Below are 21,638 nucleotides of genomic sequence, written 5' to 3'. Positions count from 1 at the left end.
AAAAGTAGGGTGGAAAATATTCACATAACTTTTCACGTAACTATAATATGATTATTATTTTGAGTGTACGAGTGGCAGGTCGTGTCGAAACTGTCACTTGCTTAGAGCAAATTCAGCAGCTAGAAGTTCTATATGGAAGATCTATAATAGAGCAGAAACTAGAACAAACGTATCCCCAGCAAGCCGTTCTAGTTTTATTTCTTCGAACAGTTCTACTGTCAAATTTAAAACTGGTATACGCTGCCGTTCTATTTTTTTCTATACTTGAAACACTGATAAAACGGTCCTGGGGCTGCCAGTTTCTTTTGTTATAATTTCCAGATTTAAATTTTAAAACTGACATAAATTATGCATCTAGAACTAGAACACTCCTGAACATGCCCTTATACGCCCTAATGGAAAATCAACCGAGATTTTACTGATAATCTTAATAATTCATCCAAATCTCGACAATTTCGAATTAGCGTGTATCAGCACAAGCTTCAAAAATCACTACTGGAATGTTTAATCTGGTTTAGGAGATTAATGTTTTTATCGTTATTATTAGAAAAATTATTATTTTTCCAACGTTCCCTTTCCTTTTATAAGAATCTGCTGATGAATACGGTACCGCCAAATATTTTAACCTAATATAATACATGTGCCAATGTAAATATGTCGGAAACAAAAGCCAAGAAAATTCTCGCGGAATTGGTGAAAAAATCTGGGTATGAATGTTCATAATTTATGTTATCCATTAACTCGAATGATTGTTTCTAGTATCACCTACTCAGTGGATAACGTTTTAACGATCTTCCGAAATAAAGATGGTAAATATAACAACAAACGGTTAGGAACTCTGCTGGCTCAGATCTTCAAAACTACCCCCAATGGAGCAAAGTATGTGGACGAGTTTGTTTCTTCCAATCCAAAGGACTCGTACGCAGCCTTAATCATTCTACTGAACAACTTTATTCAGGATTGTAAGAATATGCAATCAGAAAAACCATTGTCCGGAACGATCGAGTCAGTTTCTAAACGGGCTGCTATGTTCGAAAGCCCTCCGTTGTCGTCGACGAGAATAGTTCCTGAACAAGTAACACCGGAGAATGTACAAGAAATTAAGGAAAAGATAGTGCAAGCTACCATAGGAGCTACAATCAATCGGTCTACCGGTTCTATTCCGGCTGCGTTGGTACCACAACATTTCGAGTACGTTGGTAGTAGAAAAGGAGCCATGATATCGTGGAACTTCAATTATGAGGAACTATATCCGATGCAGAACAAAAATGTAGCAGCCATTCCACTCAGCTCGCAAGAACCAATAGTTCTAAAAGAGCTGCTAGATTGTTTGGTGGGAGTCAAAGGATCGTTGATATTTCCTAAAAAGCAACTTCGTAGTGTGGCTTTCTGCCCGGTGGAATTCGAGGTTTCCGATCAAATTGAGGAATCACTGAAAGATATAGTACGAGAGATTCTTCCACTGGCTTCGCATTATTCTCAAATTCAGGATTTTATCACTGCTTCAAGTTCGCTAGATAGTGGGCAGGTTTTGCAAGCACTTCGCGCAGCATTGCAAACCATCGTCAACGACTACTATCTTTCAATTACGCAGTTGGAAGAATTGTTCGTCAAGCAACAGCTAACATTTCACAAGTTGCTCTACTTTCTGCGTCCGGTTTTTCACACGATGGAGGTGTTAGCGGAAACGGTGAGCACGATACGTCAAACCAACTCACGAGGAGGCAATGTGCTGACGCTGTTGCACGATAAAATCACTTCCACGACGGGCGACGAAAAAAGTCAGAAGGTGCTGGTGCATCTGCTCGAAATGGCTGCTGTTCCGTACATGGAAATGCTTCAGCTGTGGATTTTGGAAGGGGTAATCCATGATACGCGAAGGGAGTTTCTCATCGAACACAACGCAATGGATCTGAACGAGAACGAGTTGATGGACTACTGGGAGAAACAGTACACTATCCGGCTGGACAAGGTACCGTGCTTTCTGAATAAATATGCCGATGTAATTCTGCGCACCGGAAAGTATCTGAATGTGATTAGAGAATGTGGTAAGTTGGCTTATTTTTTTTTTCTATTATGTTGAAATAAATTTCCAATTATTTTCTCTTGCATACTTCGAACACAAGGGAGTTCTTCGGATTATCAACAGCAAAGTATTATCACCCTGAAGTACACACACTCCGACCAGACATACATTTCCGCTATCGAAAACGCGTACAATTTTGCATCTTCCTCACTGCTGAACTTGATTATGAACAAGTACAATCTGATCGGTCGCTTGCACTCAGTGAAACGGTACTTTTTGCTACAGCAAGGTGACTTCATATCACAGTTCATGGACGCGTGTGAAGAAGATATGACCAAAGATGTCGACAATCTACGTCCGATGCGGTTGGAAAATCTACTGGAAGTTACCCTGAACATGTCGTCCGCTCGGTATGATGAGTATCACGATGATCTCAAAACGATGCTACTGCCATACGGAATCGTTACACAGATATCGAAGATCGTCAAAAAGGAGGACGTCTTTCTGGACACGCTGGGTGACACGTCGCAGTTGAAGGGAATCGAATGTTTCACCTTTAGCTACAATGCTCAGTGGCCGGTTTCGATTGTACTGAATCGATGGACCATTTCGAAGTATCAGATGATTTTCCGGCAGCTGTTTTATCTGAAATACGTGGAACGAATCCTGTGTCGTGTTTGGATCGCTAACAATCGGACAAAACAATTTGCTCCACAAACAGCGAAACTTTATCGGTCGGCATTTACGCTACGTCAGAAAATGTTGATCGCCATTCAAAACTTTGAGTCGTACATGATGATCGAGGTGATAGAACCTAACTGGCATATATTCTATCAGAATGTAAAACAGGTAACAGACCCTGGCTAATAAGTATTGCGCTTTGAAACACAAATGACATATTCCAGGTAAAAAATATCGATGATGTTCTAAACTACCATCAGGACTTCCTGGATCAATGTATTAAAAACTGCATGCTAACCGATCCTGATTTGTTGAAATCGATCATCAACCTTTGCAACATTTGCATCCAGTTCTGCGCTTTCCTAGCGGTAAGTATCCTGACATCGCTTCGAATCGAAACCCGCAACGCGTTGTTCGTGTCGATACTAAAAATTTGTTATTTTCTAATTTTTTTTTTTCCTGTAACGGGACGCTGCTAACTGTGTGCGTGTGTCGTACAACGGCAATGTTACGAAAAAAAACCCAAATCAAAACGCTATCCACGATACGTTGATTGATAACGAACCGTAACATACCGAAGGAGGCACAGCGGCATTTCGTTGACGCCGAGCTCTGTTCGATGTTGGCATCAACAGATGACTTTTCGCTGTCCTCTGAATCCGACTACGACTTTGCATGTCAGCAGGTACCGTTTGATGTGTGCTTCACAAGTGGAACATTTTTCGCTTTGCTTTTAACGTTTCTGTTCTAACAAATGCCGCTGGAAACGGCATGCATTGATCACATCTCTAAACACCGTTTCATTTGGGAAGTCACGGGTCATTTTCTCACAATTGTCTTACCACGGATTAGGTGACAGATTCCGTTACTCGAAATTTAAACGTTCTTAGGAACTCTGTTGGTGAATGAGTTGACTGTGAGAACAAGACTGCATCTTAGCTTTCTAGTTTACTGACACATTTCTAATTTGCCTCAGTCTTAAGTTATTTCCATTTCCGTTATAAGATATCATCCAATCACATTCTGCAAAAGTTAAATAGGTAGCAATAATGAACACCAATAACAAACATTTGTAGACTGTCCCAGTTGGTATGGACACAAACAAAAACCGCTGCCATTTTGCAAAAATTAAAAATTTGTCAATTGGCTGCGGCCTGTAGTTTACACTTTTCTCTCACCACGTGTGTAACCGTTTATTCGTTATTGTGCACAGAATCTGGATTGCAACTGCGAGATAATTAAAAAAAATGATGGTATAAGCGCGAAAGCCGTGCGGAGAACGATTACAAAAAGGCGGGTGGGTCATGTATGAGACATAACCGAATTGACGTGAATGCGAATCATTTCCTTTAATTTAGTGCAAACGTAATTGTTAACGAAGTAGCTTACAAGTTACTACGACTCCAACTGTCGTCAACAGTAACAGCTATAACAACCGTAGCTGTTAGAGAAGAAAAACTTTTCATCAGTACAAACCTAACCACCGATCAGAACAGTTCAGAAATAAACTGCTTTTAATTGTTTCCCTCCGGTCTTGCTTACTGCACTCTGTAACATACAAGATGTTATGGGCACCCCGCAAATTCACGGAAGTCCACAATATTCCGGCGGACCAGGATTCGAAAATTGGAGTTTCCGCGTCAAGTTGTTTCTGGATTCAGTGGACGTGCTGAAGGCCTTGACAACCGATGTTCCATCTGTGGAAGCGGAGAGGAAGAAGTTCGAGGAAGCTGACCGGAAGGCAAAAAGCTTAATCGTTGGATTCCTGGCTGATGAAGTTCTGGAAGTGGTCCGGAACAAACAAAGCGCAAAGGATATGTGGACGAGCTTGGGCGAAGTTTATGCCAAGAAGTCGGTGGCGAGTCAAACTCCTAAGGAAGCAACTGGGTCGTTTACGTATGAAGGAGGGGGCCTCAATGCGGTAACACTTTCTAATGTTCGAAGATTTGGTAAGACTACTGAGAACGGCTGGTGCGGTTTTATCCGATGGAGATCTCGTCTCTCAGTTGTTTCTGAGTTTACCGGATACGTATGATCCGTTGGTTACGGCACTTGAAAATATCAGGGAAGAAGATTTGAACCTGGATTTTGTCAAGCAAAGACTGTTAGCGGAAGAGCAAAAGCGTACCGATCGCATGGATGAAACTTCTGAAGCAAGACCAGCAGCGTTTGCAGGTAACCAGCAAAAGAAGTATGTTGGCAAGTTCAAGGGAAAATGCCATAAATGTGGAAAACTTGGTCACATGAAGAAGGACTGTAAGCAGAGAGAAGCACATGCAGTCACATAAGAAAAGGCTGTCAGTTTTATGGTGAGTCGCGACGCAGCTACGAAACCGAGTGAAAAGACTATCCACTTCAATATGGATTCGGGAGCGAGTGATCATTTAGTGAACGTGATGAGTTTCTTTGATAAGGTTGAAACCTTGACGACTCCCGTGGTGATAAATGTTGCGAAGGATGGGCAGAATCTAGTTGCGAGGGAAGAAGGTGAAATACATGGTTTAATTAACCAAGGCATACATCTCAACGTGCGGAAGGTGCTGTATGTACCGAATCTACGAGATAACCTGCTGTCGGTACAAAAGCTCGCGAACGTTGGTATGGAAGTACTGTTCCTGAAGAATAAAGCGGTATTGAAAAAAAAATGGTAATGTTGTCGCCACTGCCCCGAAGAAAGGAAATCTTTACGAGCTCGATATCTCATGAAGCGGAAGTCGGAGGTCTTTGAGAAATTTCGAGAATATGAAGCGCTGGTGACCGCTAAGTTCGGTATGCGGATCTCGAAACTAACCGTAGATCAAGGTCGAGAATATGGCTCTACGGCGCAAAAATCATTCTACAAAGAAAAGGGTATCCAAGTAGAAACTACAGTGGCTTATACACCCCAACAGAATGGTGTGGCTGAGCGGTTCAACAGAACGCTTGTTGAAAAAGTAAGGACTATGTTGATTGATGCGTCAATACCGAAGTCGATGTGGAATGAAGCTGCCTTAACCGCAGTGTTCCTGATCAATCGCAGTCCTTTCTCTGAAAGTGTTACGCCAGCTGGATAGGTTCCAAACCAGATCTAGCAAAGCTTCTTGTGTTTGGATGTAAGGCTTATGCATGGATTCCATCGCAGCTTCGCAAAAAGTTGGATGCCAAGAGTCAAAGCGTGGTAATGATCGGCTACGCTCCTAACGGATACCGCCTTTGGTACAAGGAAACCAAAAAGATGGTAATTGCTCGAGATGTTCGTTTCGACGAAGACTGTTTTCCTTACTCAGCTGAGTCCAAAGAAGACGAGAAACCATTAGTAGTATTACCGCCACTCGAGCAAGAGGGGGATGCTGAACCAGTATCAGATGATCTAGAAGAAGAGCAAGTTAACGAAGAAGTCAGTGATCAAGAGGATGAATCAATTGAATCTACAGCTGCCCGCGCGCTCCCTTCGCAATCAGAAAGACACGAGATTAACATGGACTCATCATCAAGGCATAGCGAACGGGAGCGCAGGCTACCTGGTAAGTTGCTTGATTTTTTTACTAGTTACCGAGCAACTTCTGCCGTAAACTCCTCTGTCGTAGATGTTCCTGAAGGCTATCAGCAAATTTACGCTCGTGATGATCAAGAACAGTGGCTGGAGGCTGTGCGTGACGAACTGAAATCAATGGAGACCAATCAAGTATGGAAATTGGTTCAATGTCCTGTTAATGTAAATCCACTAAAAACCAAGTGGGTGTTCCGGCTAAAGGCGGACGAGACTGGAAGGATATTGAAATACAAGGCGAGACTTGTCGCCAAGGGATTCCAGCAGAAACCAGGATTGGATTTCGAGGAAACGTATGCACCAGTAGCCAAACTTGCAACGATCAGAATCGTACTGGCGGTTGGTGTACACAAAGGCTTCTACTTTTACAAATGGATGTGAGGACGGCTTTTCTCCATGGCGAGCTGAAAGAGACGATTTACATCTCGGTTCCAGACGGAGTCGAAGCTCCACCAGGAACAGCATGTAAGCTGCTGAAGTCGTTATACGGGCTGAAACAATCTCCACGTTGGGGACGGGTATAGCGTGATGGGATAGTCGATGCCTTTCACGCAGCCCGCCTGGGTTCGATTCCCAACCCCGCACATAGGGTCAGAAAGATTTTCTGGTCCGAAGAGGCGAATGACCTAAGATGTTAAAGCCTCTATAATTGAAACAAAAAAAAAAAAAAAATCTCCACGTTGTTGGAATGAAAAGTTCAACAGTCAGATCGAGAAACTGGGATTCGTTCGATCAATGCACGACTACTGTCTGTACATTAGAATTCGTGAGGCTGACGAGCTGTATGTTGTCCTGTACGTCGATGATCTAATCATAGCTGGAGGACACTTAGAGTCGATTAACAAGCTGAAAGTGCAGCTTGCGTCCGTGTTCGCTATGACCGATTATGGAAAAATGCGCCATTTTCTCGGGATAACGATTGAGTATAATGACAGTGAAGGTATCATGAAGCTCTCACAAAAATCCAGTATCGTGAAGGTGCTTAATCGTTTTGGCATGAACAATTGCAATCCGACCAAGACTCCTATGGAAAAAGGACTTCAATTGTCTCGTGGTGGTGAAAGTGCGGGCGAACCTTACCGAGAGTTGCTTGGAAGCCTGATGAACATCATGCTCTGTGTCAGGCCAGACATTTGTTATCCTGTGGGTTACCTCGGTCGTTTCCAGCAGGAATCGTCGTCTGTTCATTGGAATGCATTGAAACGAGTATTGAGATATTTGTGGGGAAGTACAAAAATGGGTCTCGTATATAAAAAGAACAACGAGTTGGAAGCTTTAGTCGGGTAAGCAGATGCGGATTGGGCTGCTGATCTCGAGGACCGAAAATCGATCAGTGGATACATTTTCAAAGTTTTTGAATGTACTGTATCATGGAGTAGCAAGAAGCAATCCACGGTGTCATTGTCATCAAGTGAAGCCGAGTATGTTGCTCTTAGTGCTGCAACAGCAGAGTCTGTGTGGATAACTGGTATTTTGAAGGATCTTCAGGTAGTTCGTGACGATGCTGTAACGATCTATGAAGATAATCAAGGATGCGTGTGTATGGCGAAAAACTTGGAAAATAAAAGAACCAAGAATATAGATGTGAAGCACCACTTCATCCGGGATCTAGTTGCAAATGGAAAACTGAATATCAAGCCAATTGGAACACGGGATCAGTTAGCGGATCTTTTCACGAAACCACTAGAAGCCACTCATTTTCGAAAACTTAGGTCTCATCTCGGATTGTCGGATTGAGAGGGGGTGTTAACGAAGTAGCTTACAAGTTACTACGACTCCAACTGTCGTCAACAGTAACAGCTATAACAACCGTAGCTGTTAGAGAAGAAAAACTTTTCATCAGTACAAACCTAACCACCGATCAGAACAGTTCAGAAATAAACTGCTTTTAATTGTTTCCCTCCGGTCTTGCTTACTGCACTCTGTAACATACAAGAGTAATGAACAAAATAACTGACACCGCTTGCATATCCTGAAGTCACCAAATCGTATCCATACCAATACACCGAAATCATTTACGAATTAAACGTAAAAAAAGTACGGGTGTGTAATGTCAGAGACATAACTGGATGTCGTGAATACGAATAAAACTGACACGATTTCTTTATTCTTTCGAATTCGAATTGATAGTTGATGGATTGTGTGAATTGTGAAACTTTCCTCCTTTTTACGTGATTTCATTTGTAGCTTTTTCACAAATGGGCGGTTCCAACGGACACATAGGCACTTATAGAATTTTGACATCGATTATCTCATTTCGGATTTGCATATTTCATTGAAAGTAACTATCAAGATGCTGTACAGGATTCATTTCTGCTTATTAGAAGGATCAAATTGTGGAATTCTCTACGATATTTAGCACAGTTCGGAACATTTTTCTCGAACGATTTTCGCACAGCAAAAAGTGCAGAAAGCAAATCAAATTATTTTGGAATTTCACTAAACTGATGATTTTTATTTTCGTTTTGCAGAGAAGTAATCTTAATAGTTCTTTAGATAACATTTAGAGCCATTAGAACGGCTGATTTTATATAATGTTGTCCACTTTTCCTTTTCTTTCTCTCCAATGCAAACGACCAGTAGCTCTGCTGTCTGACGCAATCGCTCTTGTTTGAATTGAAAGTAGCTTTGTGTACAAACCGCAACACATCCGCTCGCAGTGGCAAATGATGCCAAACTGGTTTAATGCGTCCTCTCGCCTTGACGACCGGAAGGCAAATGAGAACTACGACTTGAGCGTTTGAGGTTTTTAACCACGCGGAAGGTGCACTCTCCGATGCCGTTGTTTGAATGCGTCTTCTCGCCCTGGCATCTGCTTCCATCCAACGCACAAAAAGAAATGATCGATTTTCGACCACGGTTCCCCTTTTATAACGTTCAGTTGAAGATATGTGCCTTACTACCTCAAAATCGACGTCCTTGCGCGAAAAACCCAAGCGAAAGTAAAGAGTTTTCCGCATCGTTTTCAAATTTTGAGAAAACGTAATATTTGAGTTGTTTGTGGTTATCTCACACTGTTCGAAATATTATCCTAAATTCCTGATCATATTTTTGATGAAATAGTGAAGGAATTATGTTGCTATTCACGATTAAGTTCTGCCCATTCTTCTGGCAATTTTGAAAAGGCGCTCCATAGTAAAGTAAGTCGCATTAAAAAAAAAAAGTTTTCGTTATTTGGGATTTTGTTCCTTAAAAAAGGTTCATGTAATAAAGTTGGAAGCTCCCAATCATATGGCTATTGGCGGAACGTATGTGAAGAGTAGGGTGCATGAAAATGATGTTTGGGGTCGTTTCAAAATCCAAGATGGCGAATTCCGGTTGATGATCCCTACTAATCAAACCCGTTCCGAGAATACCCATATTGTAAGAATTTTCAAGGAATTTCGATAAACCGAAAGTCGCTATATTAGATTTTGAAAGGGACTCAAATATCGTTTTCTGATATCTATTCGTCATATCCGTTCCGAAAATATCCATGTTTAAAGAATATCAATAAACCGGAAGTCGCCATCTTAGATTCGGAATGATCTGAAACACATCAAGTCTTTTGCAAAAATACTCTTACTACTTTACTTTGATGGTGCACATGCCGTCTTCGGAACATGGCTGCACGAATTATAGCTTTCCAGAATACTCCATCATGAGCCGCCGTTCTCTAGTCGCTCTGTACTCTCACTGCACGTGCATCCTCTTCGATTGCGCACAGCCAGCGAGTGCGAGGTCTACCCCGCAGTCGACGAACTCTCCCAGGTTCTCGGCTGAGCATCACATAGGCTATTCTCTCTTCCGACATTCTTGCTACATGTCTAGCCCACTGTAGTCTGCCGTGTTTTATAAGTCTTCCAATGTCCGCATCTTTGTATACTCGCTACAGCTCATGTTTCATGCGTCTGCGCCATTCTCCATTTTCTTCTTTGTGCCGAGTATTGAGCGCAAGCATTTTCTCTCAAAGACGGCGAGTACTCGAACATCTGTTTTCATCAACGACCACGCTTCTTAATCGTGTAGGACAACAGATAGTTACACCGACTTGTGTAGAGCAAGTTTTGTGCGTATTTGCAAGCTACGAGACTTCAGCTGGTTACGGAATCCGTAGAAAGCCCTATTAGCAGCTGAAATACGCCTTTTTACCTAGCGGCTAATATCATTATCGCATGTCACTAGTGTTCCAAGATATATGAACTCGTCAACAACCTACCCAATCAATCTCCATTTCGAATCCTACACCGTTTGGGCTGCCTCGTTCTCTATCAGCCACCATGTACTTAGTCTTGGTAGAGTTTATCGTCAACCCTATTCTCGCAGCTTTTTTCTTGAAGGACACAAAAACCTCTTCCACAGCTCTACGATCCACACTAATGATATCAATGTTGTCCGCAAAACCAAGAAGCATGTGAGACTTATTGATGATGATAAACAATACTGATTTTGCATCAATAAACCAGAAGTCGCCATATTGGATCCAGAAACGACCCCAAACATCGTGTTTTGGTACCTACAATCTGTTCCGAAAATTAACATGTGAGTGTATTCAAGAAATAACAATAAACCGGAAGTCGCCATCCTGGATTTCCAAAATACCACAAACGTAAATTTCCGGAATCTACTCTTTAAATCCGTTCCAAAGATACCCTTATTGTAGTAGTCCATGGAATATAAATGAGCCGGAAATTGTTTTCATTGTATGCAAAAACATTTTTTTATGAAGTGGGTTCGTAAAAAAGTTTAGGTTATTTGGGAGTTGATTCGTAAAAGGATTTACGTAAAAAGATGTAACATAAAAAAAGCGTTCGTAAACGGAGGTTTGGGTGTACACACAATCATTTTTTTTCTCAAAACACAGTTAAATGTTGGTTTAGTTTGCACTCGTTTGGTGCGAAATTCCCACTGCGAACGGCTCACCAAACTAATTACTTTCGTTTCCGATTTGGATATTTCATCAGTTGAATAATTCTTATAGCTATTTTGTAATCGTTTATAGCCCGAAGGAACGTAGAAGGGCTAAAATTTCGACTTTTCGAATTTTCTCCGTCGTTTTTTTCATTTCATTGGAGCAAAGCAAACGACCAGCAGCTGAATACAGATGTAATATGCAAAATGCCGATTTCCTAATACCAATTTTTTGCGAAAAATGGTAGAGTCTCTGTAAAAAAGCTTTTTTAATTCACCTAGTGATGTAATGATGTAACATATATTGGAGAAGCCAAATGAATGAAAAACTAGAAAGGATGATTTATTGGAAAAAGATACGCTAAGAGACAGGACTCGAACCTGTGTTTCTATGCATTCCGTGCATAGTTTTTCATTCCTTTGGCTTCTCCAATATATGCTTCCACTCAGTCATTGCAAAACTGAACTTAATTATGGGGGCTTCAAGGTAAGTGAATGGTAAATTTTATAAAAATTTGCACCTCGTCTCGCCACCACTCTTGAAAAAATCCTCATGAAATTGAAAATTTTTCACTTGTCGCGCTGTAATACCGAAACCAAAAGTTAGATCTGAATCAACTTTTCGGGGACTTTTTAATGAATTTCAAGACCTTTCATTTGGATCGTAGTTAATGAAAATCGGTTAAGAAAATTCCGAGAAAATGTAGTATGCATTTTCTCATAGATTTGCACATATTGCCTTGTAATTCCGGAACTGGAAGTCGGATAAAGATAAATAAAACCTTTCGTTTTAATCTAAGTTTGTGAAAATCGGTCACGCCATCTCTGAGAAAAGTGAAATTTTTTTGGTGCATATCACCCTGTAATTTCGGAACCGGAAGTTGGATCGGAATAAAATTCAATTGCGATCAATGGGACCATAAGACCTTTCATTTGAATCTGAGTTTGTGAAAATCGGTTTAGCCATCTCTGAGAAAATCGAGTGACATTATTCGTCACATACACCAACACAACCTAGGTTCAAAAGTCGGTTTTCACAGTGATTGTAAAGCCTTTCTATACGGGAAACGCAGAACCCTTCAATAAAATCACTTCGTTTGCTCCACAATATTGATGTAATTACAAACATACACATTCACCAATCCTTGTTCTAGCAATTCGTGTAATTCAGTAACATACGGACAGGAAATCGCATAGAAAGAAACAATTTTTTTATTTCTTATATCTTCATCGGGCGAATCATAGAAACGAAAGTATGTCGATTAGTGAGTCTGGCTTGTGGATGCTTGTTTGCGATATAAGGACACAAGGGTAAGATTAAAAGTAGAACTGTATGGATCTTGAGAAGTGTAAATGTATGACGCTCAATTTCACTTGCAAATTCACTTGTCTATCTACGGCCCTGGTTACATCTCAGGTTTCATTCATTCTACAAGAACTCGCTGCCTCATGAACCGTGAGAGAATTTTTCTACATTTCTCGCTCCACCTCATACTCTGTGTGTTTCACGGCCCTTAACAAAATATATACAGTCTGGCAATGATCGGCGCTGTGTGGAATTTACCAAGAGAGAATCAGTTTTTTGACTGAGTGGAAACATATATTGGCGCTACCGTTTCACCACTCTGAACCTTGTTATTAGACACTCTAACACGCAGTCAGACATAGTAGAACGTACATCGAACATGGTCTACATCCTGGCCGTCACCCGACCGATGCCATGCATCCAAACATTTTCTCTGTCCATCAAACATTAGTCTTCTCGCTTTATACCTATTCTTCCGCTCAAGCAAGTTGGCAATTATCGCAGAATATCGAATCGATCATTCGACTTGATGATTCTCATACTAGGTTACAATATTTCAAAACCCTTGTGTGGAGCATTCACAGACATTTTCATAGTCACCACTCATACCAAGGTTATATGCCCATAGTTAGAATAAGTGCCAATAGTAGAATGATTTTTATTTCAATCATCCACTGCCCGCATAGAATCGAATCGCAAAACGAGAATGAGCGACCGTTTGTTGCTTCAGAGAGAATTCCTACAGCAGCGTGCTAACTCGTGATGCTCAGACGGGTCATCGAGAGAAATTCGCTCTCGCATTGGTGTCCATTCTATGTTAAATGACCCATGCCGGTTTTTTGTTGCTGAGATGATATCCGTCTCTTTTTGATGGCACTGACTGAATCGTGTGAAGAGTTGCTAGAGAGCGTTCTTTGATACGATAAAAGCCATCCTTGGATTGGAGAAGGTTTGCAGGTTCGAGTCCTATCTCTGAAGAATACATTTTCTCCTTTCGCATCCCATTTTATCATCTTGCTATTCTAAAACTGTCGTTCTTTCTTCATAGCTACGCTAAGTTAAAAATTACCTTTCTGTCAAAACAAGTCGAATCATACGAATTTTCAGGAGTAGTCGGTCATACAGCGGCAGGCGACACTGCCGGGCGAGGACCGTGTTTGTGGTAACCCTATCCAAAAATGAATATCGGATCAAAAAATAAAACTGTATTCACTACTCTTAAACAAATTTTTGACTTCATCATCTATAAAATGCATACAGCCTAATTCAAAACTCGCGGTTTTAGAACGCTTTACTAATTGGTTGCGAACACGACAGAGAAGTATTTTCGGGCCCTTGTTTTTCTTGTTTTGCAATTCAACTGATCATCTGACAAATGCAGCGGTGTGCACTGAATAGTAGAGCAAATCAATCGAATTCGAAGGAACTCCATTCGATCGAAACAACTCATATGTCGAAGCTATTACAGAAATCAAAATAAATTGTTTTTAAACCAACACTGCTGAATTGGATGTCTAGTAAAAAAAATATTTTTGCGACCCCCACAGGATGCTACATCAATGGAACCAACGGAAACTTTTTCCGCCCGAGTAGAAAACTTTCGTACTGACTTTACGGAACAGCTCATGTCACTGTTGCGCAAAATAACCGATATTGCCACTCAGAATCCGTCGGAGAAATTCATCAATCTTATTCACAGGTAAAATTTCTATCCGCGTTGATATCCGCAAAACTTTAATATATTGTTTTTCTCCACAGGATCAACTTTAACTCGTATTACAGCGACAACTTTGACAGTTGAACGATTTGAGTTCAGCTTGGAGGAAACTGCACTGTTATGAATATCATATTGCCAAAGCGTACCTGTCTGTTCCTTAACGCAAACGCTTGTTCAAAAGCCAACATACTTCCGGTGTTGTTCTGATAAATAGCTCTCTTTCTCGATGTAATGTAAAGTAATGATGATGGCGCCAATCGGTGCTACTCATATTTATGTAGCTCCGAAACACAAAAAAAATAAACAAGTACAACAATCAGTCAAATTTATTATACAATATATTGAAAAATAAAACAATTCCCTATATTCAACTTCCAACAGCGGCATCGGCTACGGGTTCAATTTCGAAAATAACTATCTGCCCTTGACAGACATCCATGTGTTGTTTTTTCAGTTTTCGCGTGGCGAAAACTTGCTCGCACTTGGTACAGCGTTCGACCGGTTTCTGAACAGAGAGAAAAAAACGGCATGAGAAGTCGGTTATTCTAGAACCATTCAATTCACAACATACCCGCAATGCTCTTTGCTTTCCCATGAGCACTCCAGCCTTTGGTTTAACACGAGCATTTATGTTTACTCCGTGTGTCAGAAACATGTGCCGATTGTAGTACGAGTGATAGCGAAAGTCACGATTGCAGCAAACGTAATCATCCCTGGAACATTTTTAAACGTTTTACCAGTTTCTTGACTCTTCAATCAAATGTACGATAGCTACTTACTGATATGTGATACAAAGATGGTCATTAAATTCTTCCGCATTGCTGCACGATAACAAACAAACACCGCAGTCCAACTCCATTGGATTTTCATGGCGATCCATGTGTTCCTGAAGTTTGTCATTTGTCTCGAATGAGGTGCAGCATATTTCGCACACAAAATACGTTTGTATCTAATGGAAGAAAATATGACATCGGTTATATAGAAACAACAAACTAACGGTCGATAAATTACATCGTGTGCTCGTTCCATGTGCATCCGTAGCTTGTCACGGCGCCCGTATGACATTTGACAGTGTTCGCATACGTAGCGAACTTCCGTGTGAACCGTCCGAATATGACGTCTCAAATGGTTAGCTGTTTTGAAAGACCTTTCACATTGTTCACAGTTGTAATTTCGCTCCACGGAGTGAGTAAGCAAATGTTGTGACAATAGTAATTTGCTGAAAGTAGAAAAAAACTCATGATGATACAAGAAAAAAAAAATGCTTTTAATATCAAAATTACTCACTGTTTGAAACCCAGTCCACATTCGTGACAGTCGAAAGAAATTCTTGCCGCGTGCACCTTCACAGCGTGTTTCTCCAGTTCAACCTGTGTTCGAAATTTTTCGTCGCACAACGTACAATTTATCGTTGGTTCCCGGTCCTTCTCGTGTCCTTTCATATGATTTTCTAATGCAATCAAATGCTTTACGACCTTCCCACAGAGCATACAAATGTGGGTGCTGTGAGCATCGTTTTTGTGCTGTCGCAGTAATTCGACCGTATCGAACAGTTCACTATTGCAACTTTTTCGATGACACGATAAAATTTCCACCGCTTCAGTGTGCAATTTAGCTAAGTGTTTCTCAAACTGAGAAGGAAAGGTAGTGCAAAATTTACAATCGAGATTACACTCTTGAAGATCAGCTTCCTCTTCCGGTAAACGAAGATGGCGCCTTCTTTTGACCGGCTGCTGTCCATCCGTCTCGTCGTTATCCCAGTCGCATTCATTATCTTCGTCGTAATCATCGCATGTCTCTTCTATTACTGTATATACCGACTTTAGATCCTCCTCCAAATCCGATTTAGCAGATTTCTCTGGTTCAAATGTGATCTCTATTGGCTTCACTTCTGTCGGTTGATCTTCTAGAGATTTTTGAAATTCACCTAAGAAACTAGGCGACTCGGTATCCTGTTCACCGTCCGCATTACTTTGTTCTCCCAGTAGTTCAGTACTAAAACACAGTTCGTATAAATCTTCATTATCGTCCTCAACCTTGACGCAGACAGTTGTAGCAAGGTCGTACTCAGAGAACTCCCCAAGCAAATCATCAACGGTAACATTTTCTTTACTACAAAGATCCAAATCTCTGAACAGTAAATGTAAACGTTCCTCCTCGTTTTCGAACAATGTTCGCAAAGGTTCTTGGTTACCGGATTTCACTTCTGCTAAAGTACTCGAAAATTGTTGAATTAGGTCCAGTTTCCTTTTGTATTTGAAAAAGAATTCCAAAACATCCAAACATTGCTCGCAAATTTCCATGGGCATATAGCAAGATATTTCCTGCAAAGAAATTCATCGGTAATCTTATTACCAATCATCCGTAACACCATTCTATTGTAGTACTTACAAAAGAAATTTTGAAAGTTATTTCTTCTAGAATCTCACTTATGGTACAAGCATTCTGTGGGCGATAACTGTCAAGGCCAACCATCTCGGCTGACGACTTCGGTTGCAAACACAATCGGCATACATTGGGAAAGCTTTTCAAATTGAAAATAGTCATACTCAAGCAAATAAACAACTTCAAAACGAATTCAATAAATGAATTATACTTGTTTGGTATACAGTGTTTTCGTTCTGAGAAAGAATCCCTCGGCGTACACAATGGATATCGCCTTTCGAATTCGATGCGATATTTTTTGACGTTCATTACACCGCCGTGAAACGGCCCACTCGCTGGCTGAACCACCAGTCCGAGACAAGAACCTTTTCTGAAGAATACCTGCTAAACAGCTACCGAAGCGCCACCTACCTCTGATAAATAAAAGCTGGGATTTCCCCCACCAGCTAAGGGAGGTATTCAGTAAAAATTAATTTAAATCTATTTCGATGCGCCACCTAACTTTGAAAATTAAAAGCTGGGAATTCCCCCACCAGAGAGGAGTGGATGACGCAAATTTGACGGAACAAATTTAAATAAATTACTTTCACGAAGAAATGGTCCTTTTAATGAATCTTATTAGTATGTTGTACAATTATGAAAACCAGAAAATAAATTCTCGAATAAATAAACATAACTACAAGCGTGTGTATAATTCAATAACTTTTTAAATCTACCATATGTACGAACATACTTCGATTCGCAGTTTAACTGTGCCGTATAATAGAAAGATGATGAATCACATTTAATCAATATTGTATGACACCTACTCGTTATTTTGATTTCGCATATGTTGCAAATTTATCGGTAAGTATGCAAACAAATATATTAATCCTAACAAATAAGATTATTTTCTACACAGAAATATTTCCATTCTATAATACTTAATCAACATTCTGTCCAATTTTGAGCTCCCAGATATGGGTCAGACGGAAGATATTCAATGATCAATATGAAATCAGTGAAGGTGGCCATGGGAAAGTATAAGTGGATGGAAAAAAGTTGTTCGGGACTACAAAAAACACATTCTCCACATATCAAAATCTTATTCTGTAATACTTGATCCACATTCTGTCCAATTTTGAGCTTCCAGATATGGGTCAGACGGAAGATATTCAATGATCAATATGAAATCAGTGAAGGTGGCCATGGGAAAGTATAAGTGGATGGAAAAAAGTTGTTCGGGACTACAAAAAACACATTCTCCGCATATCAAAATTCTTGTTCTGTAATACTTGATCTACGTTCTGTCCAATTTTGAGCTTCAATATTTAGAAAATATTTACTGGAGTTATTTGCGTAAATTAATCCGAATGTTTTAGAATAGGCTGCTCAACCTAATTGAAAAACTTTGTGCCCAATGTTCAAAATATTTCATTTCGTCGATTGAACAGTCAAATTTATGTTCTTAGCATTAGCCATCAACATGTGCAAAAATCACCAACAAAGTCTATCCAACGCACATGATTAAATGGTTCAAATTTGGTATTTTTATAAGTTTCATCTTGCATGTAGTATAAAAATCGATACAAAAATCGATGTCCTTATACCTGGCAACATTGGTTGGCACAATGAATGTCTTATTTCAGTAATAATGTATATTGCTTCGCCCCTTGGTAGTAAAAATAAGCAAACCGGAAGATGAATTCCTTTTCGTAAATTATAAATAAAATTATCGATTATCTAATTCAGTTTTTTTCAAGACAGTTAAATCGATTTCCGTAAACTTACCCAGTTAAATCACCTGGAGTTTGATTCGAAACTCAGTATGAATTCTCAATTAAATCAAAAACAGTTACAACAACTAATTCCGAGCCGATCCTAGTCGGGATCGGTTTTAGCATCTGATGTGGAATCCATTCGGAAATCATACTCGTAGTACTAGTCATGCAATGCAACGATTTTGTACACTATGAATCGGCTGCGAGATCTGTTCAAACAGAAAGGCCAAACTGCACAACATACATGAATGTAATGTCAAAACTTTGCTATGCTTTTGTATAAAGAGAAGGTTGACGGATGTGCATCAAATCAGCCGTACTTTCATCAGACAATACATCAATGAATTTCATTTGAGTAATACCAGACCCTGTCAGCTTGGAGCGCAATTAATCATCACTTCAGCAACGCCATTGACATTTCTCTCATGTACTTGTTTGTACAAGATTCGATGCGGACTTGCCTGAGGGCGCCATGCTCGCAAAAAAGGATGTTACCAATGATTTGTTCATGAATGTGAGAGCTGGATATCTTTTTAATATGGTGTGTTTGATTTGCCCTTTCCGTCATATTCGGTTTTTAATCGAATATCGCATACTGTGTGTTTAACCCCGAATTTAGATGGAAATTACTCAAAATTAGGTAGTTTTACGGTTCCGTGTAGGATCGAAGAAAATTGATCGATAATATCTATATTATTTGCTACCAATAATCGATTAATTCGACTATCGGATACTGCTAATCGATCATTTGAATAGCATTACCGTTTCAGTTAGAGTGACTATAATCAGAGTGACGACAGCTGTTCGTTTGGAATGACAGCTACCAGTTCCAAACGAGCAAACGACCTGTCAATTCAATGTAAAGCTAATGGAATGTTTTAAATTGTTGCCAACATTACGGATAAGATGTCGTCACTCTGGTTATAGGCACTCTAGTTTCAGTCATCATCGAGAAAGGAGCGCGCTTCATAAAAGTGAGTGTTAAATTTTAAATTATATTTTTATTATTATAAATTTTAAATTCTATACTGGAGCTAATCTGTTTCATAAATTTTACAGATGCAAATACACCTGCACACCTATCGCCGCCCGGGCCGACGAGGCCAGTCTAGAGGGTACCGGCGTCCAACACGGTACCACAACCAGAGATGCCAGGTAAAAATTTCAAATATCTGCAGACAGGGTCTGTAAATCTGAAAAAAAATCTGCAGTCAGAAGTATGTCTTGCTGCCAGCAATTTCTATATAAAGTATGACACGCAAAACTGACTTGGTGAGCAAAAAAAAAAAAAAAAAAGGTCGCGGAAATTTCAAAAGTCTGTAAATATATAAATATAGACGAAAGTCTGTGAGAATTTCAAAAATCTGCAAAAGTCTGCGAGAATTTTAAAAGTCTGTAAAAGTCTGCACAACAAAAAATGTCTGCAGCACTATACCCCAAATCTGCAGATTTACAGACAAATCTGCAGACCTGGCATCTCTGACCACAACAACTATATTCCATTCGAAAATTATTCAACGCCAGGCCAACCAGGTGGTTGGCCAATTTATCAGCCAGGAATCCACCAATCACGAGGCGGAATGTTTTATCCCTAAAACTTACGTATTGTTCTCACAATATCACGCGTATTCATAAAATATAAAAATTTCTCGAAATGAAATAAAACGGAAATAAATCATACGTAAAAAAAATTAATTCTCTTTTCAATATATCCGAAACATTTCAAAATTGGTGATCAAAATCCATCTCGGAGAAAAATGGGTAAGTATTTTGTCACAAAATATTGACGTGAAACAAAAAGGGCAAAGCGGGATTATGGCGGAAGATAGTTCCGAGCTAGATTTGAGAGTTGAACGAGCATGCGAAAAGTAAAGAGATTGCATGAATTGTACATCTGTGAAGTGCTTATATACCTTCATTCCGAATCGTATGTCGTTTTCGCTTGGTGCCAAACCTAAGTCACTTTTCATCCTTACTGCCAAACTGTTTTTAGGCCAATTTCGTATCGGGTTTGCTCACACACCCAACTAAGTTTCGTGAAGTGTTTGTCGAAACTACCCTGGAAGTTTCAGTGCTTTAGCTATCGAGAACTCCGCATCTTCATAGCTAAACACTAGTAGAGCGCTTGTCGGGAATTATCATGTGATTCGCTTTCTTCACTCCCACTCAAAGAAAATTAACAATTGCCCTAGAGAAAAAGCTGCGTCTTCTGAGTTGCAGATGAGAAAATCAAAATGATTTTTAGTCTGACATTAAAATAAAACAAATCACGCATTGGTATATTCGAAGATTTTATTTCATTGTATACAAAGATATATTTAATAATGCCTTTTTTTGCAGGCATGGTACCCTCAGATGAGTCCACATCGAATCTCCTATCTATTTAATATGATGCCGTGCGATGACGTAGCTGAACTGAAGATTGAGTTCTCTCTGACAGTAATTTTTTTTTGCTCTGATAGATCATAGCATGACAGATAGATCATGATAGCGAACGAAAATTGTAGACCAAATTTCTGCGAACCGTAACGTCAATCGTCGTTCGATAGAGTCGCTCCATTTAAATTATTGACATCTCGTACTACTGCTTGCATGAGCGAGTCATACGTTCTGTCCAAGTGATATATTTCGCATAGTTATTACTTATTTCAAAGAAGTACTCTCGTATGCAGCGTGGTTCATCAGATTGTGTAAACCAGCTGGTGTGGTTAATTTTGATCTTCCATTACAGTAACAGCGCGTGCCACGTGATAGCCCGGATCGAGTATTAGCCCACGTTCTCACAGAATTTTGATATGTGGAGAATGTGTTTTTTGTAGTCCCTAACAACTTTTGTCGTGAATACGACTTACTTTACTATGGGGTGCCTTTTCAAAATTTACCCTCTGAGAGAGTGATAAGTTTTCGATCGTGAATATCTCTTATTGTATCTAACGAATCAACATAATTTTTGCTTCATGCCATCGGAAATATGATCACAATTTTATAATAAAATTATCAGTTGTGTGACATAATCTCAAATAATTCAAAATTATACTTTTCTGAAATGTTTGGTATAAACGAGTATCAAAGAGGATAATTCATAAGGCGCGTTTGCTTTTCTCGTATTTTTAAAGCTCATAGCTGAGTGATCTGTGAAAGGATTTATATAATCGAACTACCAATAGAATCGAAATTTTTCAACTTAAACGTGTATAGCAAAAGCATTGAAGTATTTCAATAGTACACTATTGAAAAACCTGTCTCATTTGACCCAATTAGAACGCGTTTTAAGGAAGAGAACAAAATATCTGCTGCTGTACAACAAATCGTTCGAGAAAAATGTTCCGAAAAGTGGTGAATAT

At 39.8% G+C, this 21,638-nt stretch overlaps 2 protein-coding genes across 4 annotated transcripts; one reads left to right on the top strand and one right to left on the bottom strand.

Moving 5' to 3' along the window:
• Positions 1 to 422: 422 nt before the first annotated feature.
• On the top strand, positions 423 to 14,468 carry LOC131435140 (gamma-tubulin complex component 2 homolog). 2 transcript variants are annotated; one of them, XM_058602712.1, is made up of 7 exons: positions 426 to 707; positions 760 to 2,048; positions 2,127 to 2,875; positions 2,932 to 3,075; positions 3,288 to 3,392; positions 13,980 to 14,131; positions 14,191 to 14,468. In XM_058602712.1, the coding sequence occupies exons 1-7, from the start codon at positions 655 to 657 to the stop codon at positions 14,231 to 14,233; spliced, it is 2,535 nt and encodes an 844-aa protein (XP_058458695.1). In that variant the 5' UTR covers positions 426 to 654; the 3' UTR covers positions 14,234 to 14,468. The 2 variants fall into 2 exon arrangements, with proteins under 2 accessions (XP_058458696.1, XP_058458695.1); XM_058602713.1 differs by lacking the exon at positions 3,288 to 3,392 and having other exon boundaries at positions 423 to 707.
• On the bottom strand, positions 14,458 to 16,839 carry LOC131435141 (PR domain zinc finger protein 5-like). 2 transcript variants are annotated; one of them, XM_058602716.1, is made up of 7 exons: positions 16,746 to 16,839; positions 16,541 to 16,673; positions 15,437 to 16,473; positions 15,161 to 15,368; positions 14,929 to 15,098; positions 14,721 to 14,862; positions 14,458 to 14,654 (listed from the first exon to the last, which is right to left on the bottom strand). In XM_058602716.1, the coding sequence occupies exons 2-7, from the start codon at positions 16,622 to 16,624 to the stop codon at positions 14,517 to 14,519; spliced, it is 1,779 nt and encodes a 592-aa protein (XP_058458699.1). In that variant the 5' UTR covers positions 16,625 to 16,673; positions 16,746 to 16,839; the 3' UTR covers positions 14,458 to 14,516. The 2 variants fall into 2 exon arrangements, with proteins under 2 accessions (XP_058458699.1, XP_058458698.1); XM_058602715.1 differs by having other exon boundaries at positions 16,541 to 16,830.
• Between the last annotated feature and the right edge of the window lie 4,799 nt (positions 16,840 to 21,638).

The sequence above is a fragment of the Malaya genurostris genome, chromosome 3 (assembly GCF_030247185.1).
Source record: "Malaya genurostris strain Urasoe2022 chromosome 3, Malgen_1.1, whole genome shotgun sequence".
NCBI classification, from domain to species: Eukaryota; Metazoa; Arthropoda; class Insecta; order Diptera; family Culicidae; genus Malaya; species Malaya genurostris.
The sequence above is the reverse complement of the archived record's forward strand: the minus strand, read 5'-3'. Positions and strand labels throughout refer to the sequence as shown.

What these genes read in the sequence shown, in the direction of transcription:
- LOC131435140 (XM_058602712.1), top strand. Translation starts at nt 655, where the DNA reads ATGTCGGAAACAAAAGCCAAGAAAATTCTCGCGGAATTGGTGAAAAAA. An exon ending in GAATGTGATTAGAGAATGTG is followed by an intron (nt 2,049 to 2,126) that starts GTAAGTTGGCTT and finishes TTCGAACACAAG; the next exon opens with GGAGTTCTTCGGATTATCAA. An exon ending in AGTTCTGCGCTTTCCTAGCG is followed by an intron (nt 3,076 to 3,287) that starts GTAAGTATCCTG and finishes AACATACCGAAG; the next exon opens with GAGGCACAGCGGCATTTCGT.
- LOC131435141 (XM_058602715.1), bottom strand. Translation starts at nt 16,696, where the DNA reads ATGACTATTTTCAATTTGAAAAGCTTTCCCAATGTATGCCGATTGTGT. An exon ending in ACATGGAACGAGCACACGAT is followed by an intron (nt 15,099 to 15,160) that starts GTAATTTATCGA and finishes TTCTTCCATTAG; the next exon opens with ATACAAACGTATTTTGTGTG. An exon ending in GAAAGCAAAGAGCATTGCGG is followed by an intron (nt 14,655 to 14,720) that starts GTATGTTGTGAA and finishes CTCTCTGTTCAG; the next exon opens with AAACCGGTCGAACGCTGTAC.